Here is a 22,830-nt window from a genome sequence, read left to right as displayed (position 1 = left end):
GGAACTCCACTAGTAAAAAAATTTCATCTAGTAGTTTTGCCATTTAAAACCACTCTCTGTTTTCGATCATTCAACCAATTTCTAGTCCAACTTATCAGGCTACACTTGTCTGTGTGAAGCTAATTCAGTAAGTAGTCTTTCGTGGGGGACGTATTAAATCTATATTGTTTCTTTACTCATAAATTGAGATGACTGTGTTGTACAATCTGAGTTAGTCTCGCAAGAACGTTTCCGTCTGAACCCATGCATGTGGCTATCATTTATCAGTTACTTTCTTATAGGCCTGTACTTATTTGGTTTCTTTTTGTCACTTTTTTTTTTTCTTTTTTTTGGAAAATGATAGCTAGCTTCCATTCTCTTTGGACATCTCCGGATATGATGGATTTTTTTTTATTTTTTTTTAATATAATTTCTAATGGAACAATATTCTCATTTTTCGTTTCCTTTAAGATTTTTGGTGTTTTATCAATTTTGAGTTTCTCTATACACCTTTTATTTTTTTCTTTTATATTGACCGTAGTAAGTTTACCCAGTTTGGAGTTCACTTTGAGGTGTTTAGTTTACGAATACTGAGCTACAATTCGTTTAAAATATCACACGTTACTTTGAATGCTCAAGTTGACCGTCAGCAGATAATAGTGGGCCAATGTGATTCCTAATGACCTATTTATCTGTAATGTAACTATAGAATTTTTGGGGGATTCTCTTTGGGTCTATCAGCGATATTCATTTCGTATTGTCGTTTTCGTTTTTTATTGCCTTTTTTAAATTTCTGTATTTTGACAAGTACTAAACCCATCCAAGTATAACTTCAGGCCACCTCTTGATATGACTCTTTTTTTTTATGAGTACATCATACATACAATCACATTTTTTTATTCTATCAAATTATTCAATAGACCTATTCATATATTTACTGATACAGGATCAGTAGTAAGTTTTACAACCAGTAAAGTGCTTAAGGTTGAAACCAGGAATGAAGTTATTGGAACTTAATAAAATACAAAAACTGTGAATCAAATTAATATAGTCGCTATGCCGTAATAATCTGCAGATTGTTGTCGAAGCAGGACATTCAATCTAGTCCCAGTGCATGCGATAATCTATTAGGGGTAAGAATCTTTTTATGTCACATTTTTTTATCAAATTATTTCATATAGTACATGCAAAATTTCACATTTTTTGTTTTATCAATATCTATATAGAACATACATATATGGACACCTGGACTGCCTGCATGGGTGGAATTCTCGAGATTATTCCAAACAATAATGCCGTAAAGACTGGTGAAAAGGTGGAGGAGAAAGATCGTTGGCCCACGTATGTAAGATCACGCCCTTTGGTGAGGACCTTAAACCACTGAACCAAGGAAGTCACCACGTCACTGCAAAGCTCACGTAAGATCTTGTATATATCATCTCGGGGGGATTCCTGGACAGGACATTATAACTAATAGAAGTGAGTCGCCATATCCATAAGAGAGGATTACAAGGGCGGCGACAGTTACATCTATATTTTCATCTATTTTCAACCACATTAACTTATTACTTTTAATTCCATGTCATCACGAGCGAGACTGACAATGCGCTCAACGGAGACATATGCGGAAACTGATACGCAGTGAGGTCAAGGACTCGAACCCAGCTCAGACATACCAAAGTGAACAGTGACTAACCACTGCGCCATCAAGAGAGATAAAAGTTGAGCACAATTTCTTCTATTTGTATGCTCGAGTTACATACATATACAGCACGAATCTTATGCTCAACCCATCCCCGCTATGATGGTGCAATGGTAGTACGTCCGCGTGGGCAAGTGTTATACACACACACACTGAATGGTCCCCAGTGCAGATATTAATCCATTTTCAACCACATTAATTTTTCATGTCTTCGTTGAGCGCATTGTCAGTCTCGATCGTGATGACATGGAATTGAAAGTGAAAAGTAAATGTGGTTGGAAATAGATTAATATCTGCACTGGGGACCATTCAGTGTGCATGTATATCTTCATGTATAATACTCTACCTGCATGAATGAAAGTCCCAACATAGTCTGGATACCGCTTCCTATAATTGATCGCCATCCCATGACTCAACCTTGACAACGGCTTCGTCCATCCCTTGTAGGTCGTCACCCATCCTAATTGAATTACTCACATCGGGCATTCCTAATTATCTATATTTCCGGTGATATGGGATTATTCAAACTCTCCCAGTTTCTCCTTTAAAAATGCTGACTCCGTTGGTATGTGAACGGCACATACCAAATAGGTAGAAATGACAAGGGGAGGGGAGTATACTTTACCACCTACGTCTGATTATATCTACGATTTCCTTCATTCCTGACATGTTCCCGAGAACCCTTAAACATAGATAATGGAATCAGGAGTGCCAGTATTACCCTATGAACTTCAAGTTCTTATCTCGTGTGAGTTACCATGTGATATTTGAAAGCATCTCTCGCAAGAAAGCTGAATCGCACAAGTCAGACAATCAAGTCTTCTCACCTGTGTTGATGACCATATGCTGTTAGATACTTACTGCTCCTTCAAGCTGTTGGAAAGGCCTTTTTTGTTCCGGAGTGGGTCATCAAGTGACATTTCAAATCGTCCTTATTATATCAGAAAGCTTCATCCCACAGGTCACACCGTAAAAGGCTCAATCATGCGTGGATCACCGTGTGACATTCGAGAAAAAAAAAAAAAAAAAAAAAATCGGGGAAAATGTTTATGGCGCAAGTTGTTACACTGACTGCAATGGGTTCTCTCCTGTATGGGTAATCATGTGACGTGATGTTTGAAAAGACCCTTACGTAAAAAAAAAAAAAAAAAAAAGGGCTTTATTGCACACGTCACACTGCAATGACTTCTTTTCAGGGTGGGTAATAATGTGACATTTAAGATCGCTCTTTAGTGTCACACTGGAAAGAGCGACTCTCTAGTGTGGATCATCGGGGTTCGGAAAAAAATGCCCCAACAGAAAAAAGCCCCAACAATTCCTAGGAAAAAAGCCCAACTTAAGAAATTCCCTGGCGGAAAAAAGCTCCACCTTGAAAATACCCAGGCGGAAAAAAGCCCCAAATTCTAGAAAAGCCCCAATTTAGGAAAACAAGGTCACAATTTAGGAATAAAACTGTGTTTATTGCTTAAAAGATAAGTTTACTTGACACTATATGAAAATAATACAATATACTAAATACTAATAAAACAATCGGAAATTACTTCAATCCAACACAAATAATACATGACAATAGAAAATCAATAGTATAATTGAGGCTATGCAGTATAAAGTATAAAAGTATAAAATAATGCAGTCAACACCAGTTTACATGATATATGAAAATACTACAATATACTAAATATTATGAATAGCAGATTTTTATGATAGAAAAATACAAAGTCAGCACTAAGTTATGAAATAGTACATTTGAAAGTTAGCACTACTTTAAGTAAATCTAAATCGAATTAAAACCGGATGCAGTGGGCACAGCCTTTAAGAAACGCTTCAATGTCTTTCTGGCCTGCTTCGAAGTCTTTGCAGAGAGTGGGAAGCCTTTTCTGAAGGTCTTTTGTATGTCTCCCCTGCCCTGGTCTTTTCGTAGAGCCTCGATCGCGATCCACACGGAAGGATGGTCGGTCGGTCGTGGCCGATCATCCACATGTGTGAAGGCTTGATTCCACGCCTCACAATGCTTGTTCGCACGATGCCCGCCCGCCAGACAAGGTTATTTCGTGTACGTTCCAAAGTTCGGGTGGAAAAAGGGGTGGCCTTCGGCGCATACGAAACGGCGGTCGGTAGCACATCACCTGGGCGTTCGGCAGGCATCTGGATACGACGATATCCTGCACACACGTATGTCGCATCGAAATAATCTACCTGACAACTGAGTTGCTCCGGAATAACAGTTCTTAAAAATTCCATCCCCTCCGAAACTCTGTCACATGGCAGAAAAGCCAAGGCATCTAACATGGAACAAAATAATCTACTTTCTTCGTCTGTCTTGCACAGTGTCACAAGGCCTAATTCCTGTATCTTCCTCCAGGTGTTCTGCGTTAAGTGGAAAAAACAACAACCGTGGCACTGAACGTGATCCCCGAATACAGTCCGGATAGCATTCACAGTCGCGAGTTCGAAATCAGTTGTGATTGTCGTACGATCAAGGTTGAATCCTAGTGTGGCACACTGTTCAACAATGGCTTGGAACACTTCTTCATATATGCTCTGAGTTTTGCCAGAAAGAGAGGCGTGGACACATGTTATCTTCGACTCGCCTAAAGGGCAACGAATTAAATAGAGTTGATGAACGAGTTTCGGAGCAGTTCGGAATGTGCCATCCATAAACCATTGAGTGGAACAAGCAAGATAACGCAACTCCTCTTCAGTTGCAAAGACAATAACCCGTCTACTGCTATCAGCACCACTATCATAGAACATGAACTCCTGACCATCACAGTCCATGAATCGCCCAGTTTTCAATCTTGCAGACAAGCGGGATCTTTCGGAGGAGCGTGGCGCTTATGGTTGCGAATCGTGCGTTTCACAGACTCTGAGTTTCCAATCTCAGCACGCGCTGCGACAGGAAGATTAACAACAGTATCGGCAATAATCTGACTTGGCTTTCCTCTGGTGGCAGAAGCGTGCTCATTCATTTGAACTCTGGCCTTCGTGGCATCTACTTTAGCAGTATTAGAATTATGACTATGTTTTGAACCTTTGATTTCAATAGATATATCCAAGTCCGTGTACAGTGTTGCACTGCATTTCATAGCTTTTCTCCTTGGACACTCCCATCGTATAGACGTTTTGTTCACACTCTTCTTCGTGTACATATGACCATCGTAACAAACTTTCTGTCCACCTTTGTTGTTTTTTATCATTTCCATGTTGAAATATATATATCCACACACATGAGTACACACTAATGATATGAATGATACTGTGATGAATGTGGGACTTGTATACCCACACCATTAGGGAAGTCTACTTCACACCTTTAATGCAATTAAACACCTTAACCTCACGGTATGTGAAACCAACTCACCGGGCCCTTTGAACTAGGTTTTGTTTAAAATAAGTATTACTGTTATTAATAAGAATTATCATCTATAAATTGGGGGCTTTTTTCCGGTGGGGCTTCTTTCCGCCCAGGGATCTTCCTATGTGGGTCTTTTTTCCGGGATTCGTGGATCATCATGTGACATTTGAGGTGACCCTTTTTGTGAAAAAAGTGGAATCACATAGGTCACACTGAAATAGCTTCTCTCATGTGTCAGTCATCATGTGATCTTTGAGATGACCCTTTTGCGAGAAAGCAGAATCATACAAGTTACACTGGAATGGCTGTGTGGGTCCTCATGTGACGTTTCAGATCACCCTTGTGTGAGAAAGCAGAACCACACAAGTCACACTGGAAAGGCCTCTCTCCTGTGTGGGTCCTCATATGCTGTGTGAGATTACCCTTTTGCGAGAAAGCAGAATCACACAAGTCACACTGAAATGGCTTCTCTCCTGTGTGGGTCATCATGTGATATTTGAGATAACCCTTGTGTGAGAAAGCAGAACCACACAAGTCACACTGGAAAGGCTTCTCTCCTGTGTGGGTCATCATGTGACGTTTGAGACTACGCTTACGTGAGAAACCAGAATCACACAAGTTACACTGGAATGGCTTCTCTCCTGTGTGGGTCATCATGTGATATTTAAGACTACCCTTTTGTGAGAATATAGAATCACACAAGTCACACTGGAATGGCTTCTCTCCTGTGTGGGTCCTCATGTGATATTTGAGACCACCCTTACGTGAGAAAGCAGAATCACACAAGTTACACTGGAATGGCTTCTCTCCTGTGTGGGTCATCATGTGACGTTTGAGATCACCATTTTGCGAGAAAGCAGAGCCACACATGTCACACTGGAATGGCTTCTCTCCTGTGTGGTTCATCATGTGATATTTGAGACTACTCTTATGTGAGAAAGCAGAATCACACAAGTTACACTGGAAAGGCTTCTCTCCTGTGTGGGTCATCATGTGATCTTTGAGAATACCCTTACGTAAGAAAGCAGAATCACACAAGTCACACTGGAAAGGCTTCTCTCCTGTGTGGGTCATCATGTGATATTTGAGACCACCCTTATGTGAGAAAGCAGAATCACACAAGTCACACTGGAAAGGCTTCTCTCCTGTGTGGGTCATCATGTGACGTTTGAGATCACCATTTTGCGAGAAAGCAGAGCCACACATGTCACACTGGAATGGCTTCTCTCCTGTGTGGTTCATCATGTGATCTTTGAGACCATGCTTTTGTGAGAAAGCAGAATCACACAATTCACACTGGAAAGGCTTCTCTCCTGTGTGGGTCATCATGTGATCTTTGAGATTACCCTTGTGTGAGAAAGCTGAATCACACAAGTCACACTGGAAAGGTTTCTCTCCTGTGTGGGTCATCATGTGATGTTTGAGAATACGCTTACGTGAGAAAGCAGAATCACACAAGTTACACTGGAATGGCTTCTCTCCTGTGTGGGTCATCATGTGATATTTGAGACTACCCTTTTGTGAGAAAACAGAATCACACAAGTCACACTGGAATGGCTTCTCTCCTGTGTGGGTCACCATGTGATATTTGAGACTACTCTTATGTAAGAAAGCAGAATCACACAAGTTACACTGTAAAGGCTTCTCTCCTGTGTGGGTCATCATGTGATCTTTGAGATTACCCTTATGTGAGAAAGCAGAATCACACAAGTCACACTGGAAAGGTTTCTCTCCTGTGTGGGTCATGTGATGTTTGAGACTACCCTTACGTGAGAAAGCAGAATCACACAAGTTACACTGGAAAGGCTTTTCTCCTGTGTGGGTCATCATGTGATCTTTAAGAATACCCTTACGTGAGAAAGCAGAATCACACAAGTCACACTGGAAAGGCTTCTCTCCTGTGTGGGTCATGTGATGTTTGAGATGACCCTTTTGTGAGAAAGCAGAATCACACTGGAAAGGCTTCTCTCCTGTGTGGGTCATCATGTGATGTTTGAGACCACCCTTTTGCGAGAAAGTAGAATCACACAAGTCACACTGGAAAGGCTTCTCTACTATGTCATCATGTGATATATGTGGTAATATTTTGTTGAGAAAACTGCATAAAATAGGTCGCACTAGAAATGTTTCTCCTCATGAGACAGCTGAGGTATAGATGCCACATGGGGTTTTCTTTGTTGCATAACAAATACATGGAATCTATGGATAACTTTCCCACAGAAATGTTGATGGTTACCTTTCTGGAAAAAATGTAATAAGATTGACATTAACTTTTTGAGATTTGTTATAGTAGGATTGTGGGTGTTTTGTACCCAAACCATTTCATACATGCCATCCCCTATTATAAGAATATTTTACTGAAAAGCACACATTAAAATCGATTATTAAAATCACTCATGAAAATGGGATGTGTTCACATGACATCCACACCAATTACATTGTCCTAGCCCTCGAATAGGTGCCCACCTACCCGGGCACACAACTCGCCAACAACCACCACCACCACTGTTAACATTAGTAATTGTTTGCTTAGTGTAAACAAACACACAGTTGCCACTGTCCAATCCGTGTAGCAGTTGCAACTGCTGACAATATTACAAACCAACAGACCCTTTCCTCCTATAAAAGGGATGGCAGAGCCTTTCGCCTAGTTGTGGGTTGAAATTCCATACTTATCTCCTATTCCTACATGGGGGGGGGGGTGTTAGGTTAGACTCAACCTTGCCCCTCAATCAACCAGTACTAAAACAAACTTTTGAGATTATCTTATCGAGTAATGGATTCACTGTTACAAAGGTCAATACAAATGAGTTGCAATTAAATTTGTGAAAAAATTACGTCCATTGTTTATTTTACTCATAAATCAGAATGACAACACAATTTTCTCCAGATTCAATTATGGTGTTCACTCACGAATTTGTAACTTTATGCCTGTAGTAATTGTATGTCTGGCATTAGAGAATGTAAACACTGAACACGTTTAATACGTCGCCTTCTTTCTATCTACAAATTTGGCAGCGGCGATCAGAACCAATGAAGAACAAGACAAATTAATCCTTTAACGTAGAGGCACACTACTTGCTTTGCTGTCAAAATCTTGCGTATGTCACGTAGGGAGTGTCTTGCAGATGACTTTTTGGGCTAACAGCAAACAAAAATGAAGAGCATCCCGCCAAGCTTTTACCCGTGTTAATAAAGTGAGATGTTTAATGCCCACGCTTCGGTCCTAGGACCGTCTTCAGGGGCGTAATGAGATACAGTGGACAAAAAGCTTAATATATTGGCCGTGGTTGGAACTGGGAGAGGTATTCCGTGATACCGAAGCTGTCCGGGTCCCCTCCTCCTCCTCCTCCTCCAGTCGTTACGGGAACCGGATAACTGGTCACAACCTTACATACCCAATTATACATAATGGATCATATACATTTTTATTTACAAAGAATAAATACAATAGAATAAAATGCAACTTATACAACAAGTGAAAAAAGTGGACTACACACTCGCACGAAAAAGGAATTAAATTAAATCATGTTCATACACACTGTGACCTTTGTTCACCCTGTACTCTCTCACTTTATGTTGAGTCTGTCATTGTGTTCTAGTGCCCAGGTATATTAGATTTAAGTCTATGCACCTATTTACGCTAACTTCTTTTGTTGTCCACGCTTCTACAAATATTCTCCTTTTCTTTGAGCTGTCTCTGTGCACCACTCTGGCTCCTTCCCAGTCAATGTTGTGCTGTAGCTCGTTCATGTGTTTATATATAAAGTGCTGAGGCTGCATCTTTCCGTTTAATTGCCTGTTTATACTCTTTAATTCTAGTGGCGAGTTTCTTGTCTTTCTCCTATGTAATCTGCATCACAATCCAAACAGCCAATGCGGTACACTACACCCGACTACTGAGTGGGTGCTTCCATGTCCTTGACCCTGGTGAGGTTCTGATGCAGAGTGTTGCGTGGTACATGTGCTACCTGTATGTTCTTGTCCCGGAGTATCCTGGCCGTCACCACTGATGCACCTTTAATGTACAGAATTGTGACCCTGTGTCCTGTGTGAGGGGATGGTTCCTCGGTACGTTGCGGCGTCCTCGTCCATTTCCATACGGTCTGACTCGGATAACCGTTGGTTCGGAAAACATCACGTCGGTGCCTTCTTTAGCACACCTTCTCAAACTCAGACACTAACCTCCTTAACTCCTCCAAATTTCTTCATTTTCTTTAACCTTCTCTAATCCCCGGCCCATTGCCCTTGCACTTACCTCTCGCACCACCCCATCCATTTACACATTGAACAGCCACGGCGACACAACACATCCCTGGCGAAGTCCCACCCATACATCAAACCACTCGCTCTCTCCATTTCAAATTCAAAGGATTTAAAAGGAGAAGCATGCCGACAGGAGACCTTTTGGTCCATAACTTGGTCGGATGCGAAAAAACTATAATGATGATAGATAAATTAATACTGTACAAAAAAATAATAATGACGAATAAGAATAAATAGATAAATAGGTAAAGTTAAATGATAAACAATCAGGTAAATAGTAAATAATAATAATAAATGGACAGATAATAATAAACAAATTGAGAAATAATAACAGTGTGAAAATGTTGTCACTTTTAATGTTGTCGATTCCCTTTAAAAAACTTAGACATGTATCAAGTCACCTGAGTCTACGTTTTTTTTTTTTTTTTTTTTTTTTGGGGGGGGGATAGATTCATATGTTTTAATTGATTTTCATATCTTTTATTTTTGATATTTGGAATCAGTCTTGTGGCTCGCTGTTGTACTTTTTCCAATCTGTTGGTGACCATAAGGGAACGGCATATTCCAACTGTGGTTGAAGTCATAAGACCACACAATCAGTCCTAGAAACTTATTTGCTTTCTCAGAGGCTGAAATACATTGTTTAGATGTTTTGCGAACATTACTGATAATCAACCCCAGATCCTTTTCACTATCCACTTTTTTTAACGAATTTCTAAATAACTTGTAATTGTATTTACTGTTATTTCTACCTATGTGCATAACCTTGCATTTACTTGTGTTCAATTTCGTTAGCCAATTTACAGACCATTAGTTTAAGTGATCGTTTGCCATTCCATGCAGTTTTGTATCATCAGCAAATTTGGAGACAATAGATTTCAGTCCGTGGTCTATATCACTAATATATACTATGAAGAGAAGTGGCCAAAGAACGGAACCCTGAGGAACTTCACTTTGTAAGAACATCTTTGCCTCTGTGAGTTTGGTGGATTCCATCAAAAACATATAAGTCATGATGCCTAGAAATGAGAAACCATCAAGAAAGTGGTATCCCAGTTGCGTGAACAACTGCGATATCCTCTCATTGATCCTTATGGCTTTAGCACTGGTTGTACTACTCTTGAAAAAAAAAAAAAAATAAATAAATAAATAAATCTTGACTGCTATAAACAGCTTTCTTCCTATCCCATATATCTGTAAAACCTCCCACAATGCCTTTCCATCTACCCTGTCAAAACCCTTCTCCAAATACTCAAAGGTCCAAAAACATCTTAACCCTTTGCCAAAGCTTTCTCACATATCTGCCTTACCACGAAAATCTGACTTTGCACATCATGTAAATGCTCTCTCAATGAGCAGATGCTGAGTCATCGACTTGAACCCAAGTTGCTGGTTCCCTCTGAGATTTTGATTCCTAATAACCAAAGAATAATTTTACCAAAGATGCTCCCCAAGTGAATTGAATGTGTACTTAATCGCACATCTCTTTATTAGTTAACTTTACCTATTCACTATTTATATTACTACTATTTGTATTTATAGTTATATCTTTTTGCACCCGACCTAGTTATGGACCAAAAGGTCTCCTATTGGCATGCTCCTCCTTTGTAATCTTTTGTAAATAGAATTGGTTACCCTCATAAACATGTAATGTATGCACATCATACCCACACCATTTACAGTGTCCCAGCCCTGTATCACATAGCAAAATACTGCTTAACATACCTAACCTTGAGGAGGTGCCCATTTATGTATCCATGCTACTTGCCAACAACCACCACTTGACTGCTGTTAATGTTGGTCACTGATTACTTAGTTGGTCATATCAATACACACTCATATGAACTTCATATAGTGGACTCTGCCAACAAATGGCAAACTGGTGTTTGCTACTACCCTTTTCTATTCTTTCACTACAATGTAAACAAACACATAGTTGCCAGATCAACTCCGACATGAGCCACTGTCCAATCCATGTACCAATTATAACTGCTGGCAATATTACAAACCAATACTGAATGCGACTCACTTGAGGAAACATATTACATAAATACATAGTTAAAAGTACATTCTAATCAGAACTGTCGGAGACACTAGAGCTCATGGAGGAGTCATCTAACTCAAATTATCTAACACAAAAGTTCTCACGACTCATTCAGATCATCAGGCGGAAATTACTGCCCTCCATCAAATGCCCGTATATGAATTAATCATAAACTATCATCCGTCACAGAACATGAACTTGTAAATTTCACGATAACAACAAATTCAACAAAACAAGAGAAGACATCACAACTCGGCAAGGATATATTGACAGCCTTTTTATAGAAATTGAACCAACAAAGAAATTCCATCACTAGAGCTAATCAAAAGAAATTTTTTAATCTGAATGGCGGCCATATCATCCATATCCTTTAAATGGTTACATTAATCTAACCAAGATTCTCATCCCTGACCAAGAGGAACTACTTAATTTAGGGTTCAACTGCCTTATTATGTCTAAGCTCAAAAAAAAAAAAAAAAAAAAAAAAAAAAAAAAAAAAAAAAAAAAATTGAAATTCTTATTGATGACGCAAAGAAATTAAGTAAAACAGGTGAAGTGTATAAATTTACAATAACAATTGGAAGGACTTCTGTACTAGGGCTCCTCTCTCTGGGTAAAGTATTTAATAGACCTAATCAAATATTTATCAATACAGGATCTGCAGTAAATGTTATAATCAGTAAAGTGCTTAAAAAGGATGAAACCGGAAGTGAAACTCTTGGAACCAATCCATTACTCATTGCTAGGAGTAACAGGAAGTCAGTTAAAAGCATTAGGTAAGACTGACTTGGATGTTATTTTGTATAAAAATGAGCACTTGCACATTCTGGGGATAGTTGTAGAAGAATCTGTCTTCCTAGGAGATTTAGTGATAGGATTTGAAACAATGAGAAAAGAAGGCATGATCATATGTCTGGCTGAGTTAGGGATCTTAGCAAAATCACACTTAATCCCATTTTTAAATCAACTACATTTAGAGCCAGTATTTGAGATAAGAGAACCTATTGAGATTGATGGGGAAAGATAACAATGCTAGATTGAATAGTAGCGGGTCAGAGTGGTCTATTCAAGAACAGAGAACACATGAGGAAGAAGACACACATAGTGGACACAGCTCAGATGTTCAAGAAATCCCAGAAATTAATCAGAATTCATCAACTCCAAATGAAGCTTTGCAAATTGTGGAAGGTGGCATAATAAAGTCGACATTATTGCACTCCAGAGTACAAGTGCAGTTGAAAGGCGTCACTGTAGTCTTCAAAACTTTAACCATCCCAGAATCAATTAGGATAAATGGTTTAAAATTGGGAACTGAGAATCAGTATTTTAGCACTACTGATTTCAAATCAGCTTTCTGGCAGATAAAGATGCACAAAGATTCTTAAGATTATACAGCATTTTCTACAACAACAAGGCATCATGCATTCAAGCAAATGCCATTTTAGTTATGTAACATTCCATAACTTATATGAAATTAAGACAGTACTTGATGGGTTGTTCGGAAACACAGCCAGTGTATTTCTAGATATCTTAATAGTTTTCCAAACAGCAACTGTGCACTTTAAGATATTAGATTAGGTATTCTCAAGACTAGTTGAATCAGGGTTGAAAGTGAAACTTTGCAAGTGTCATTTATTTGGAACATAAGATAAATAGACATGGACTTACTACAGTGAACTCAAAGGTAGAGACAGCAATTGAATCAGGTTTAAGGGGAAATTGGAAAAAAGTAAAGTTTTTACAAGACAATGTCATTTATTTGAGACATATGTTAGAAGGCATGGACTCAGTACAGTGAACTCTAAGGTAGAGGCAGTACAGAACTACCCAGTACCAAACAATGTAGAGAAAGAAGTTTCATTAAAGACACTGACAGATTGGAAAAAGTACAAAGGAGAGTCACAAAACTGATTCCAAATATCAAAAATAAATCATACGAAAATCGACTAAAACATATGAATCTCTTTTCCCTAAAAAAGCAGACTCAGAGTTGACTTGATAAAGTGACAAATTTCTTACAGTGAATGAATCTGACAAGAAATAGTGGTCCCAAACTGTCAGGAAATAGATTTAATTTGGAAGTGGGTAGAAACAAGTTCACCAACCTTGTAGTTAATAAATGGAATAAACTTCCTGCAGAGGCAGTGCAATGTAGTTCAGTTCGAAGCTTTAAGATTCGTTTAGATAAACATTTCAGCAAGATGCTTTAATGACTGCCATTTATTTTATATTATTTGATTATTTGTTTGTTATTATTTGTCTGTTTATTTATCATTTGCTTGATTTCCATTTATTATGATTTACTATTTACTGATTTATTTATTTTATTTATTATCATTTATATTATCATAATTTTTATTATTATTTTTTTTTATCATATATATTTTTTCTGTATCCGGCCTAGTTATGGACCAAAAGGCCTCCTGTTGGCATGCTCCACCTTTGTAATCTTCTGACAGGGTATTATAGGAAGTTTATTAAAGAATATGCAGACACATCTAGTCTATTAAACTTTTTGTGGAGAGATTCCAAGTTCATTTGGGGACCTGAACAACAACAAACTTTTGACAAGTTGAAAGTTAAACTTACTAGTTTTCCAGTTCTCATTTTTCCTAATTATGATAAAGAGCTCATTCTTTGCAAAATTGCAACAGATAGCATTCACATTGAGATTTTGTAACAATGCATTACAATAGGGGAAACATTAGCAGTGATATATTCACAAAAGAGTTTTAGAGATAAGATACTGGGATATCCAATCAGAGTGTGGACTGATCATACAGCTATTCAGAACTTATTCAAACATAAGAATATTTGAGGCAGATTAGCCAATTGGTTTACTACACTTCCATGTTATGAGGTTAAGTTTGAATACATTCCAGGTAGGGAGAACATTGCAGCAGATGCACTAAATAGGAATATTAGCCAACCAATGACAGGGTTGATCAATATTATCTGCAGTATTAACGAACTAGTACCATTAGATGAACTGATAATAAGGGTACAAAGAAAAAGACTCGGAAAACTGTAGCCCAGAACTTGATGAACCTTTGAGGTATTCCTCCAAAATAATCGAAGGGGTATAAGATATAAAAATTTCATTTAAGCAATGAAAGGGAGTGAAGGATAGGGTAGAACTAGGAGTGGAGGAGGAATGGGGATGATTCAAGGAGGGAGTTACAAGGTATGCAAAGTTGGTGTGTGGAACAAGGAGGATGGGATGAAATAGAAGGAAGAGCAAGTGGTGGGATGAAGAAGCAAAGAAAGTTGCAGAGGAAGCAAGCATTCATAGAGTGTTTACAAAACAGGATGAGAGAATCATATGAGAGGTACAAAGAAAAGAGAAAAGAAGCAAAGAGGGAGATGTGAAATAGGGTAAGAGTATAACAGAAATTGCAAAATGACAAATGGCAAAAAAATGGTATAACAGAAATTGCAAAATGACAGAAATGGCAAAACTTTATCAATACACTTGATCACAAAACAAACACCAGCAAATTGTACAAAACACTCAACAGCATCACACTATCCAACACTAACACTACACGCTCTCACGCAGCAATAATCACAACAACAGATAATCTACCCTCAAACAGACAACAAGCAAACGCACTCATACGTCATTTTGCACAGACGAGCCATCTTACATCTCACCCTGACGACCGACGCACCATTCGACGTAAGAAAGACTTTCCCACAGACTCAGACTATACACCCTTCATAGACAGTCAGACAAAACTCATAATGCATAGTCTCAAGCACTCATCTGCCTGTGGCCCTGATAACATAAGCAACATCCACCTAAAACACATTGGACCACAAGGTATACACGCACTCACAAACATTGCAAACTACAGCTATTCACACAACACTATACCCGACATCTGGAAGCATGGTAAAATAATCACCATTCCAAAACCGAACAAAGACCCAACAATCCCAACATCGCACCGCCCAATCACACTTCTCTGCACCCCCTCTAAAGTCATTGAACGCCTAATACTTAAACTTGTCACACCATATATTCCCCTTGCTGACTCACAACACGGTTTTAGGCCACTACACTCCACAAACACTCTTCTGACAAACCTCACACAAAGAATTTTAGATGGCATCAATTCAGATAGGCCCCACCACAGAACACTTCTTGTAACATTGGACATTAGTAAAGCTTTTGATGCTATCCCCCGCCACAACCTAACAAATAAAATATATAACACAGACATGCACAATAACACCAAAAGATGGCTGGCCAATTATCTGGCAGGCAGGAATGCTCATGTGTCATATAATGGCCAATCATCGCACATCAGAAACATTAAGAACGGAGTACCACAGGGCTCAGTTCTATCCCCCACATTATTTAATCTATACATGCATGACTTACCCACGCCAGACACCTCAGAAATACAAATCTCTTCCTACGCAGACGACATAACAATCACATGCACACATCGTAACACAGACAAAGCTGCAGAAATAATCCAGCCTTACCTTGACACACTCAACACATGGTTCATCACAAACAGACTCAAAATAGAGCCAACCAAATCTACAGCAACACTTCTCACCAACTGGACAAAAGAACACAAATCCATACCTCATCTCTACATCAACAACACTCTAATACCACACACAAACACACCGAAAATTCTTGGTGTAACATACGATACATCCATGTCTTTCAAACAACACCTCACAAACATAAAAAACAAATGCACACCTAGACTTAACGCACTTAAGTCAATCACTGGAACAACATTTGGACAAAACAAAGAAACTAATATAACAATATACAAACAATGCATACGCTCAGTGATGAATTATGCGAGTCCTGCGTGGGCTCCTAATCTCAGTGAGACACACCACAACACCCTTCAAATCATACAAAACAAAGCCCTAAAAACAATTACAGGCTGCACAAATACATCACCTACAGACCATTTACACCATGAAACAAAAGTCCTCAAAGTCAGGGACCACCTCGACATGAGAGGCACACAAACACTTGCTGCAGCCACCACAAACACATCACACCCGCTACACTACATAGCAGAACACCCACACACACCAAGAAACATTAAAACTACACCCAAAGACCTTTATTACACACAGATACTCTCTTCTCTTCCTCCACAACCACCAAATACCAGCCTCCGGAAACATATTCATAATCATATCACTCACCGCTCCATTAACACACTGAAAGACAACACACTGCTGCATGCCAGACCCCCTGATATCCACCCTTCTGAATCCTCTCTCCCACGTAAGGACAGAGTCCACTTGGCCAGACTGCGATGCGGTCACCACCCAGCACTTCTAAGCTACCAGAAGAGGCTGGACGACCGTGTTGTGAACAGCTGCCCAGGTTGTAACACTTCACCCCATACCATACAACACATAATGGAAGACTGCATTATACACAATCATGCACGCAAACAACACAACATACACTCTATAAAGGATTTGTGGGAAAACCCAGTTTCGGCTGTGGCCTTCCTTGGGGAGACGGGACTGCTCGGACAGACAGTCTAGGGAACGACAACAACAACAACAACAGAAATTTTTGAAAGTAATAAAAAGGTGTTTTGGAAAGAAATAAAGCAGAGAAGAAAAGGTAAAAGGTGAAGATGGAGAGATAATAATGGAAGAAACGGTGGTAAGAGGAAGATGGGCAGTGTATCTTAGGAAGTTTCTAAATGTGAAGGAGAATAAGGAAGGAAAGGTAAATGCAGTGGGAAGCGCTAAGAAAATGACAGTGATGGTGGACTGGCTGGTGAGGTTGTTTAATGTTTGTTTAAAAGAAGGTAGAGTGTCGGGGGACTGGTGGAGTACCTGTATAGTTCCACTTTACAAGGGAAAAAGGAACAAGTGTGAATGTAGTAGTTTCAGAGTGATCAGTTTGTTTAGTGTAGTTGGGAAGGGTTATGAGAAGGGTTTTGTTTGAGAGGAGTAGGAGAGGAACAGAGGGAGTAATTGGTGAGGATCGGTGTGTGTTTAGGACATGTAGGGGTTGCGTGGATCAGATTTTTGTGGTAAGGCAGATATGTGAGAAAACTTTAGGAATAGGTAAGGATGTTTTTTGGGATACTTATAGATTTGGAAAAGGCTTATAACAGGGTAGACAGGAAGGCATTGTGGAAGGTATTGCAGATACATGGGATAGGAGGGAAGCTGTTGAGAGCAGTCAAGAGTTTTTACGAGAGTAGTAGAGCCTGTGTTGGAATCAGAAATGGTTTGAGGTAAAGGTGGGACTTTGCCAGGGGTATTTTATGTTGCCTTGGCTGTTCAATTTATACATGGATGGGGTGGTGTGAGAGGTAAATGCAAAGGTAATTGGCCTGGGATTGGAGATGGTTAAAGAAAATGGAGAAATGTAGGAGATAAGCCAGTTGTTGTTTGCTGACAACACTGCGCTTGTGGCAGGATCAGAGGAATTAAGTGAGTTAGTAATGGAGTTTGGGAAGGTGTGCAAAAGAAGGGAGTTGAAGATAAATGTGGGTAAAAGTAAGGTGATGAGATGTACAAGGGAAGAATGTGGTAGCAAATTGGAAGTATCAAGGGTGAGAGATAGTTTTAGATACTTGGGTGCAAATGTGGCAGGAAAGTGATGAGTGGAGGTGGAGGTAGAATGCAGATTGAGAAGAGCAAGTAAATGCCTTGGTGGATTAAAGTGTAATGAGAAACAGACATTTGGGAATGGATGCTAAAAGGAGATTGTATGAAGGACATTGGGAAAGAGAGGAAGAGAGATGACAGAAGAAGATAGGGATGAATGGAGAATGGTCCTGTATGGATGGATGATGCTGTGATGCATGGAAAGGAGTGGGTGGAGGATGGGGGGCTGAGGGAGTATGTGTGAATGATATTATGCAGCCCAAAGGGATTTCTCCCCATCTTCTCCTTTTCTGCATGAGGGGGCAGAGGGGGGGGGGGGTCACCAATAAAAATGAAGCAGCGTTCCTGTGTCTTGCTGACCAAGGGCAGTGGGCAAGATGCAGGAATGACCTGTCATCCATGAGGAGCTAAGATAAGAGGGAGGAAGGGGTGAATGAAAGTGGAGTACAGTATGTGGGGATGGAATGGGTGGGAGTGGACTTTATACCTTTGTTTTTTGGCTACTTCCCTTGTCTTGGGAAATAGCCATTGGTATGTGCTTTATGATTATGTTAAAGCCATACAAGAATTAAATGGATGTATAGCATGATACCAAGAATAAATCAAGTTCTTATAGCCCTTAGAATTGTGTGATTACAAATGAAGCCTCAAATCAGAGTATGACCTAAGTAATGTGAAGTCATCACAACGTATGAAAAATGGAACAACTGCCATTCCTTTATTTTTTCATCTTTTTACCATCATTTCTTTTTCTGGTTGGAAATAATCACTCCTCTGTATGGACCCTAATGAATTCCCTAGAAAGGAAGACAATAAAGTGGCCAATAATTGCACAGGATGCAACTGGCCAGCCTCCACTGAAACATCAGAGTTGGGAGTAAAACAATTTTCAAAACTGGAATTCTTAGCAAGTACCAGTTTCAACATTCAATGGAATCCAATCAGCCTGTAGCATCAAGAATCTTAATGTCATCAACTCTATTTTAACATTATATGCACAGTTTTCTTTTTTGTATAGGAAAAATAAAATAGATGTGTGCAAAATATGTCATTGTTTGTGTTTTATACATGGATTACCTATATCTTGTGGCATTCTGCCTGGATACCAGTTGGAAGATGTGGTATACCAGGAAGGGATCAGAGTGGAACGAATTGATTAGAAATGTGTGTGGAGCAAGAGATGGTGGTTGGAAAGGAGCCCCTCCAAAATGTTAGGTTAGGTATTTATCAACCCCCAAGCATTTATTGACCCTTTGCATACTCATATTGACTGCCATGGGTCTACATCAACCACTCTGGAGGCCTCTGGTCTTGCCAGTGCCTGACAAGCATGTATCACATGACTGCTGTCAATAGTTTTCCTCTAATGGCATTTAAACTTGAGTTCTTGGTGCCTAGGGAATCCATAAACTTCATCCCGTGACAGAAACACAGACCTTGTTATGAATAGGATCTCCTGGCATATTTTTTGCTTTGACACTGCATTAAAAACATATTGTATAATCCAAAGTTATATTGCATTCAGGGATCTAAATCCTGACATTAGCAAAACACCCAACAAGCAATTTTTTTCCCAACAATTTTCCTGTTGATTTGACCAAATCAGGTGTTCTATTTCAATTGGAAATCACTAGTTTGTATTATACCCCCACCCCCATCTGAGGACTGCATTGGGAAATAAGTATTGTGATTTAGAGAAACATGCAAAGGCAGTGATTAGTGCGAGAAATGACAACATTGTTCAAATAAACGATACATCAAGCACAGTATTCTCTTATTCTGACCATATCTAACCTGCTCAGTCTCTCTCTCTCATGGAAAATAGATTTTTCAATGGTATTTGTTTCTTGTATTCGATACAAGATCATTTTATACAAGATTATTTTCATTCTCTTCCATACATATATATTTTTTTTACAATAAATGTTTAGTAATGATTCTACCTAATAATAATTTCAAGTATTCACACAGATGTTTGCCAGTCTGCAACCCTTTCCTATATCATCTGCTAGCCCATACAATGAATTCATTGTAATGTCGGCAGCAATTTTTAAAACACCAAGACATGTTAGGTTACAAAATTTAACCTCCCTGCAGACAGCCCCCTCTACAATTTTTGAAACGCTTGGTTTCTTTCAACAGAACAATACCTAATTTGATCTCGTTACTAACCTACAGCATTCTTTCTAAAGTACCCAACACCTACACAGCTACAACCATAATGGCCTGCAACTTCCAGGCATCAATCTAATCATGTAGGCTCTGTCTGGCAAATGCCTACAATAATCTTTTCTTTACCTGTGTCTGTGGCTTCCTTCATTGCTTATCACTTTCGTGACACTCTTCAGCATCTCACAAATGTCTAAACTATTTCAAATATTCTTGCAAATGTACAAAGGCACTTTTAGTTTTTTTTTCTACATGGTTTATCCCTACTTAGCGAATATATTTGTCACAACAGAGCTAAGAATGCTTAAATCATAAGCTCTATCAAGGGGTAGGCTAACTAATCTGTTTTTGTTTCGTAATCCAGAAATCTACCTCCTTACGATCTGACTTTTTACAAGCTGTGGTTTACCAACAGTCATTATGTGCAGGAAGTAGTGGTGAGATGATAGCGGTACTGGTGTTTTTTTGTTTGTTTTTTTCATCCGGGATTGGGCATGTGTAAAATAAAAGTCTTGCTCACAGGCATAATAAGCCGATTAAGAACATCGGTTATGTTTTGAAGATATGTGGGGTTTGATTGCTAATATAGGATTTGTTAGATATTGTTCCTAGCATATATCAATATATTCAAAACTGCTGATTGAAGAACTGGGCAACAATCTGTTACATAGAGATGTTTATGCACCTTAACTTAACTGGAAAAACAAAGACGGCAACGTGATATCATATAATATCAAAACGGGTCAAGATTATCATTTAGCAGGGCAGGACTCATAGTAAATAATGGAGCGACATTGTACAAATCTGACTAGGTTTAAGAAGGAAATAGACAAGACCTGATTAACAGTGATCAACAAATGGAATAGACTTTATAACCATCATGTAATGAGCGCTGAAATCATTGGGGACAATTTACCAATTCACCCAACCATAGAACTTGATATTTGGCTCATGTGTGATAGATGTTGTGATATGAACGATGGTGTACTTCATTTCCTGCACAATTGAGTAGTTTTTAAGATATTAATTGTTAAAGTAATGCACTTAGGCCTACCTCTACTCCCGAACGATCTGGGGGGAAATGTGGGAAATCGGGGTTTTTGGGTGGGGAGAATTTACACATGGAGTAATGACTGTTGCAGAAGACGTCTAAAAAATAACGCATAATATCAAATAACAAACACAGATTCTACCTTCTATGTAGGGATTACGGCGCTGAACTCAGAATCAGCCATATTTGTTATTGTTATTAACCTACGCTTCCAACGAATAGCTACATTAGTAACGAATAGCTACTTTTACCCAGCTAACTTCTTCCAGTTCCTCATGTCCTTCTCCTAAACATTGGGTTCTTGGGATGGGCGATTATTACATCCAGTAACGGCCGTTACCCCAATAACTAGTAATTGGTACAAGATTTTAACATACATAAGCGCGAGCGTATGTTTTGCCCACGCGTTCCCACATATATATTTTTTTCGCTACATTGGAGAGTTGTTCTGAGAGTAGCGTTGCTTCATCTCCAATTTATACGCTACTTGCTACATTGGAGCGCTGTTGTTAGAGTAGCGTTGCCTCATCTCCAATTTTTAAGCTAGCTGGACAATTTAATGGGGGAAGTGTTAATTTTGATGGAAGAAATGTTAATGAGGCATTGAATGTCAATGAAGGACCAAATAATGATATAGAGCAAGGTATATAAATAAAAAACAAAATGATAATGTAAGACATGATATTGAAACTCAAAATGTGTCAAATAGAAATAATCACGAGTTTCTTAAAACCATGTACTTTAATGCTCGTAGTATTAAGAACAAATTTCAAGAAATACAGGCGTATGTCAAAAGCGAAAATCTCGATATGATAGGAATAACTGAGACATGGTTAAATGGTACAGAGTTCGAAGCTGAATTTAATATTGCGGAATTTAAACACTTTCATCAGGATAGAAACCACAAGATAGGTGGGTGTCTTATGTTGTACGTTAAAAACAATGTTCATGCTTGTGTTTTAGAGAAAGTGAAACAGGATGATTATGATAGTTTGTGGGTTGAGTTAACCCAAACAAATGGACAAAAAATGAATATAGGTGTAATATATAGGCCAAAGACATTATCATTAGCAGACGACAAACTGTTATTTCAAGAACTGTCTAGTTTCTGCAACCGGGATTTATTGATAATGGGTGATTTCAATTTTTCTGACATTGATTGGATGACCCTTGAACATGGCCATACAGATAATCGCTTGATTGATTTTCTTGGTGACAATTACTTAATTCAACATATAAAAGAGCCCACAATATATGAAAACTTACTCGATCTATTGATCACTAGCCGCGAAAGCATGGTAACTGATGTAGAAGTCAGTGAATCTGTTGCAAATAGCGATCACAACTTAATTAGATTCAAACTCCTATTTCTTTTTTTTTTTTTCTTTTTTTAGAATAGATACTTGTGTTTCTAAAATACCCGATTTCAGTAAAGCTCAGTTCATAGGATTACGTCAGGAGCTTCAGCTTACAGATTGGGAGGCAAAATTAAAAGAAAGACCTGTAGATCAGATGTGGGAAATATTTCAAAATACGCTCACTAAGATGATTCAAACTTACATTCCTTTTAAGGACAGACGTCCCCCAAATCAGGCTCGCCCAAAGTGGCTCGACAAAGAAACTGAAAAAAGTATTGCTAAAAA

General features: G+C 38.9%; 1 protein-coding gene across 1 annotated transcript; it reads right to left on the bottom strand.

Moving 5' to 3' along the window:
- Positions 1–5,322: 5,322 nt before the first annotated feature.
- LOC143022787 (uncharacterized) lies at positions 5,323–21,403 on the bottom strand. The gene is made up of 2 exons (XM_076181152.1): positions 21,330–21,403; positions 5,323–7,276 (listed from the first exon to the last, which is right to left on the bottom strand). The coding sequence occupies exon 2, from the start codon at positions 7,020–7,022 to the stop codon at positions 5,328–5,330; it is 1,695 nt and encodes a 564-aa protein (XP_076037267.1). The 5' UTR covers positions 7,023–7,276; positions 21,330–21,403; the 3' UTR covers positions 5,323–5,327.
- Positions 21,404–22,830: the final 1,427 nt, after the last annotated feature.

Source organism: Oratosquilla oratoria, unplaced genomic scaffold (assembly GCF_046742065.1).
Source record: "Oratosquilla oratoria isolate Oo_2021 unplaced genomic scaffold, ASM4674206v1 SCAFFOLD175, whole genome shotgun sequence".
In the NCBI taxonomy this organism is placed as follows: Eukaryota; Metazoa; Arthropoda; class Malacostraca; order Stomatopoda; family Squillidae; genus Oratosquilla; species Oratosquilla oratoria.
Note: the sequence above shows the minus strand (reverse complement) of the source record. Positions and strands in the feature narration are given on the sequence as shown.

Bases quoted from the DNA above. Each gene is read 5' to 3' on its own strand.
- LOC143022787 (XM_076181152.1), bottom strand. From the start codon at position 7,022: ATGATGACCCACACAGGAGAGAAGCCTTTCCAGTGTGATTCTGCTTTC.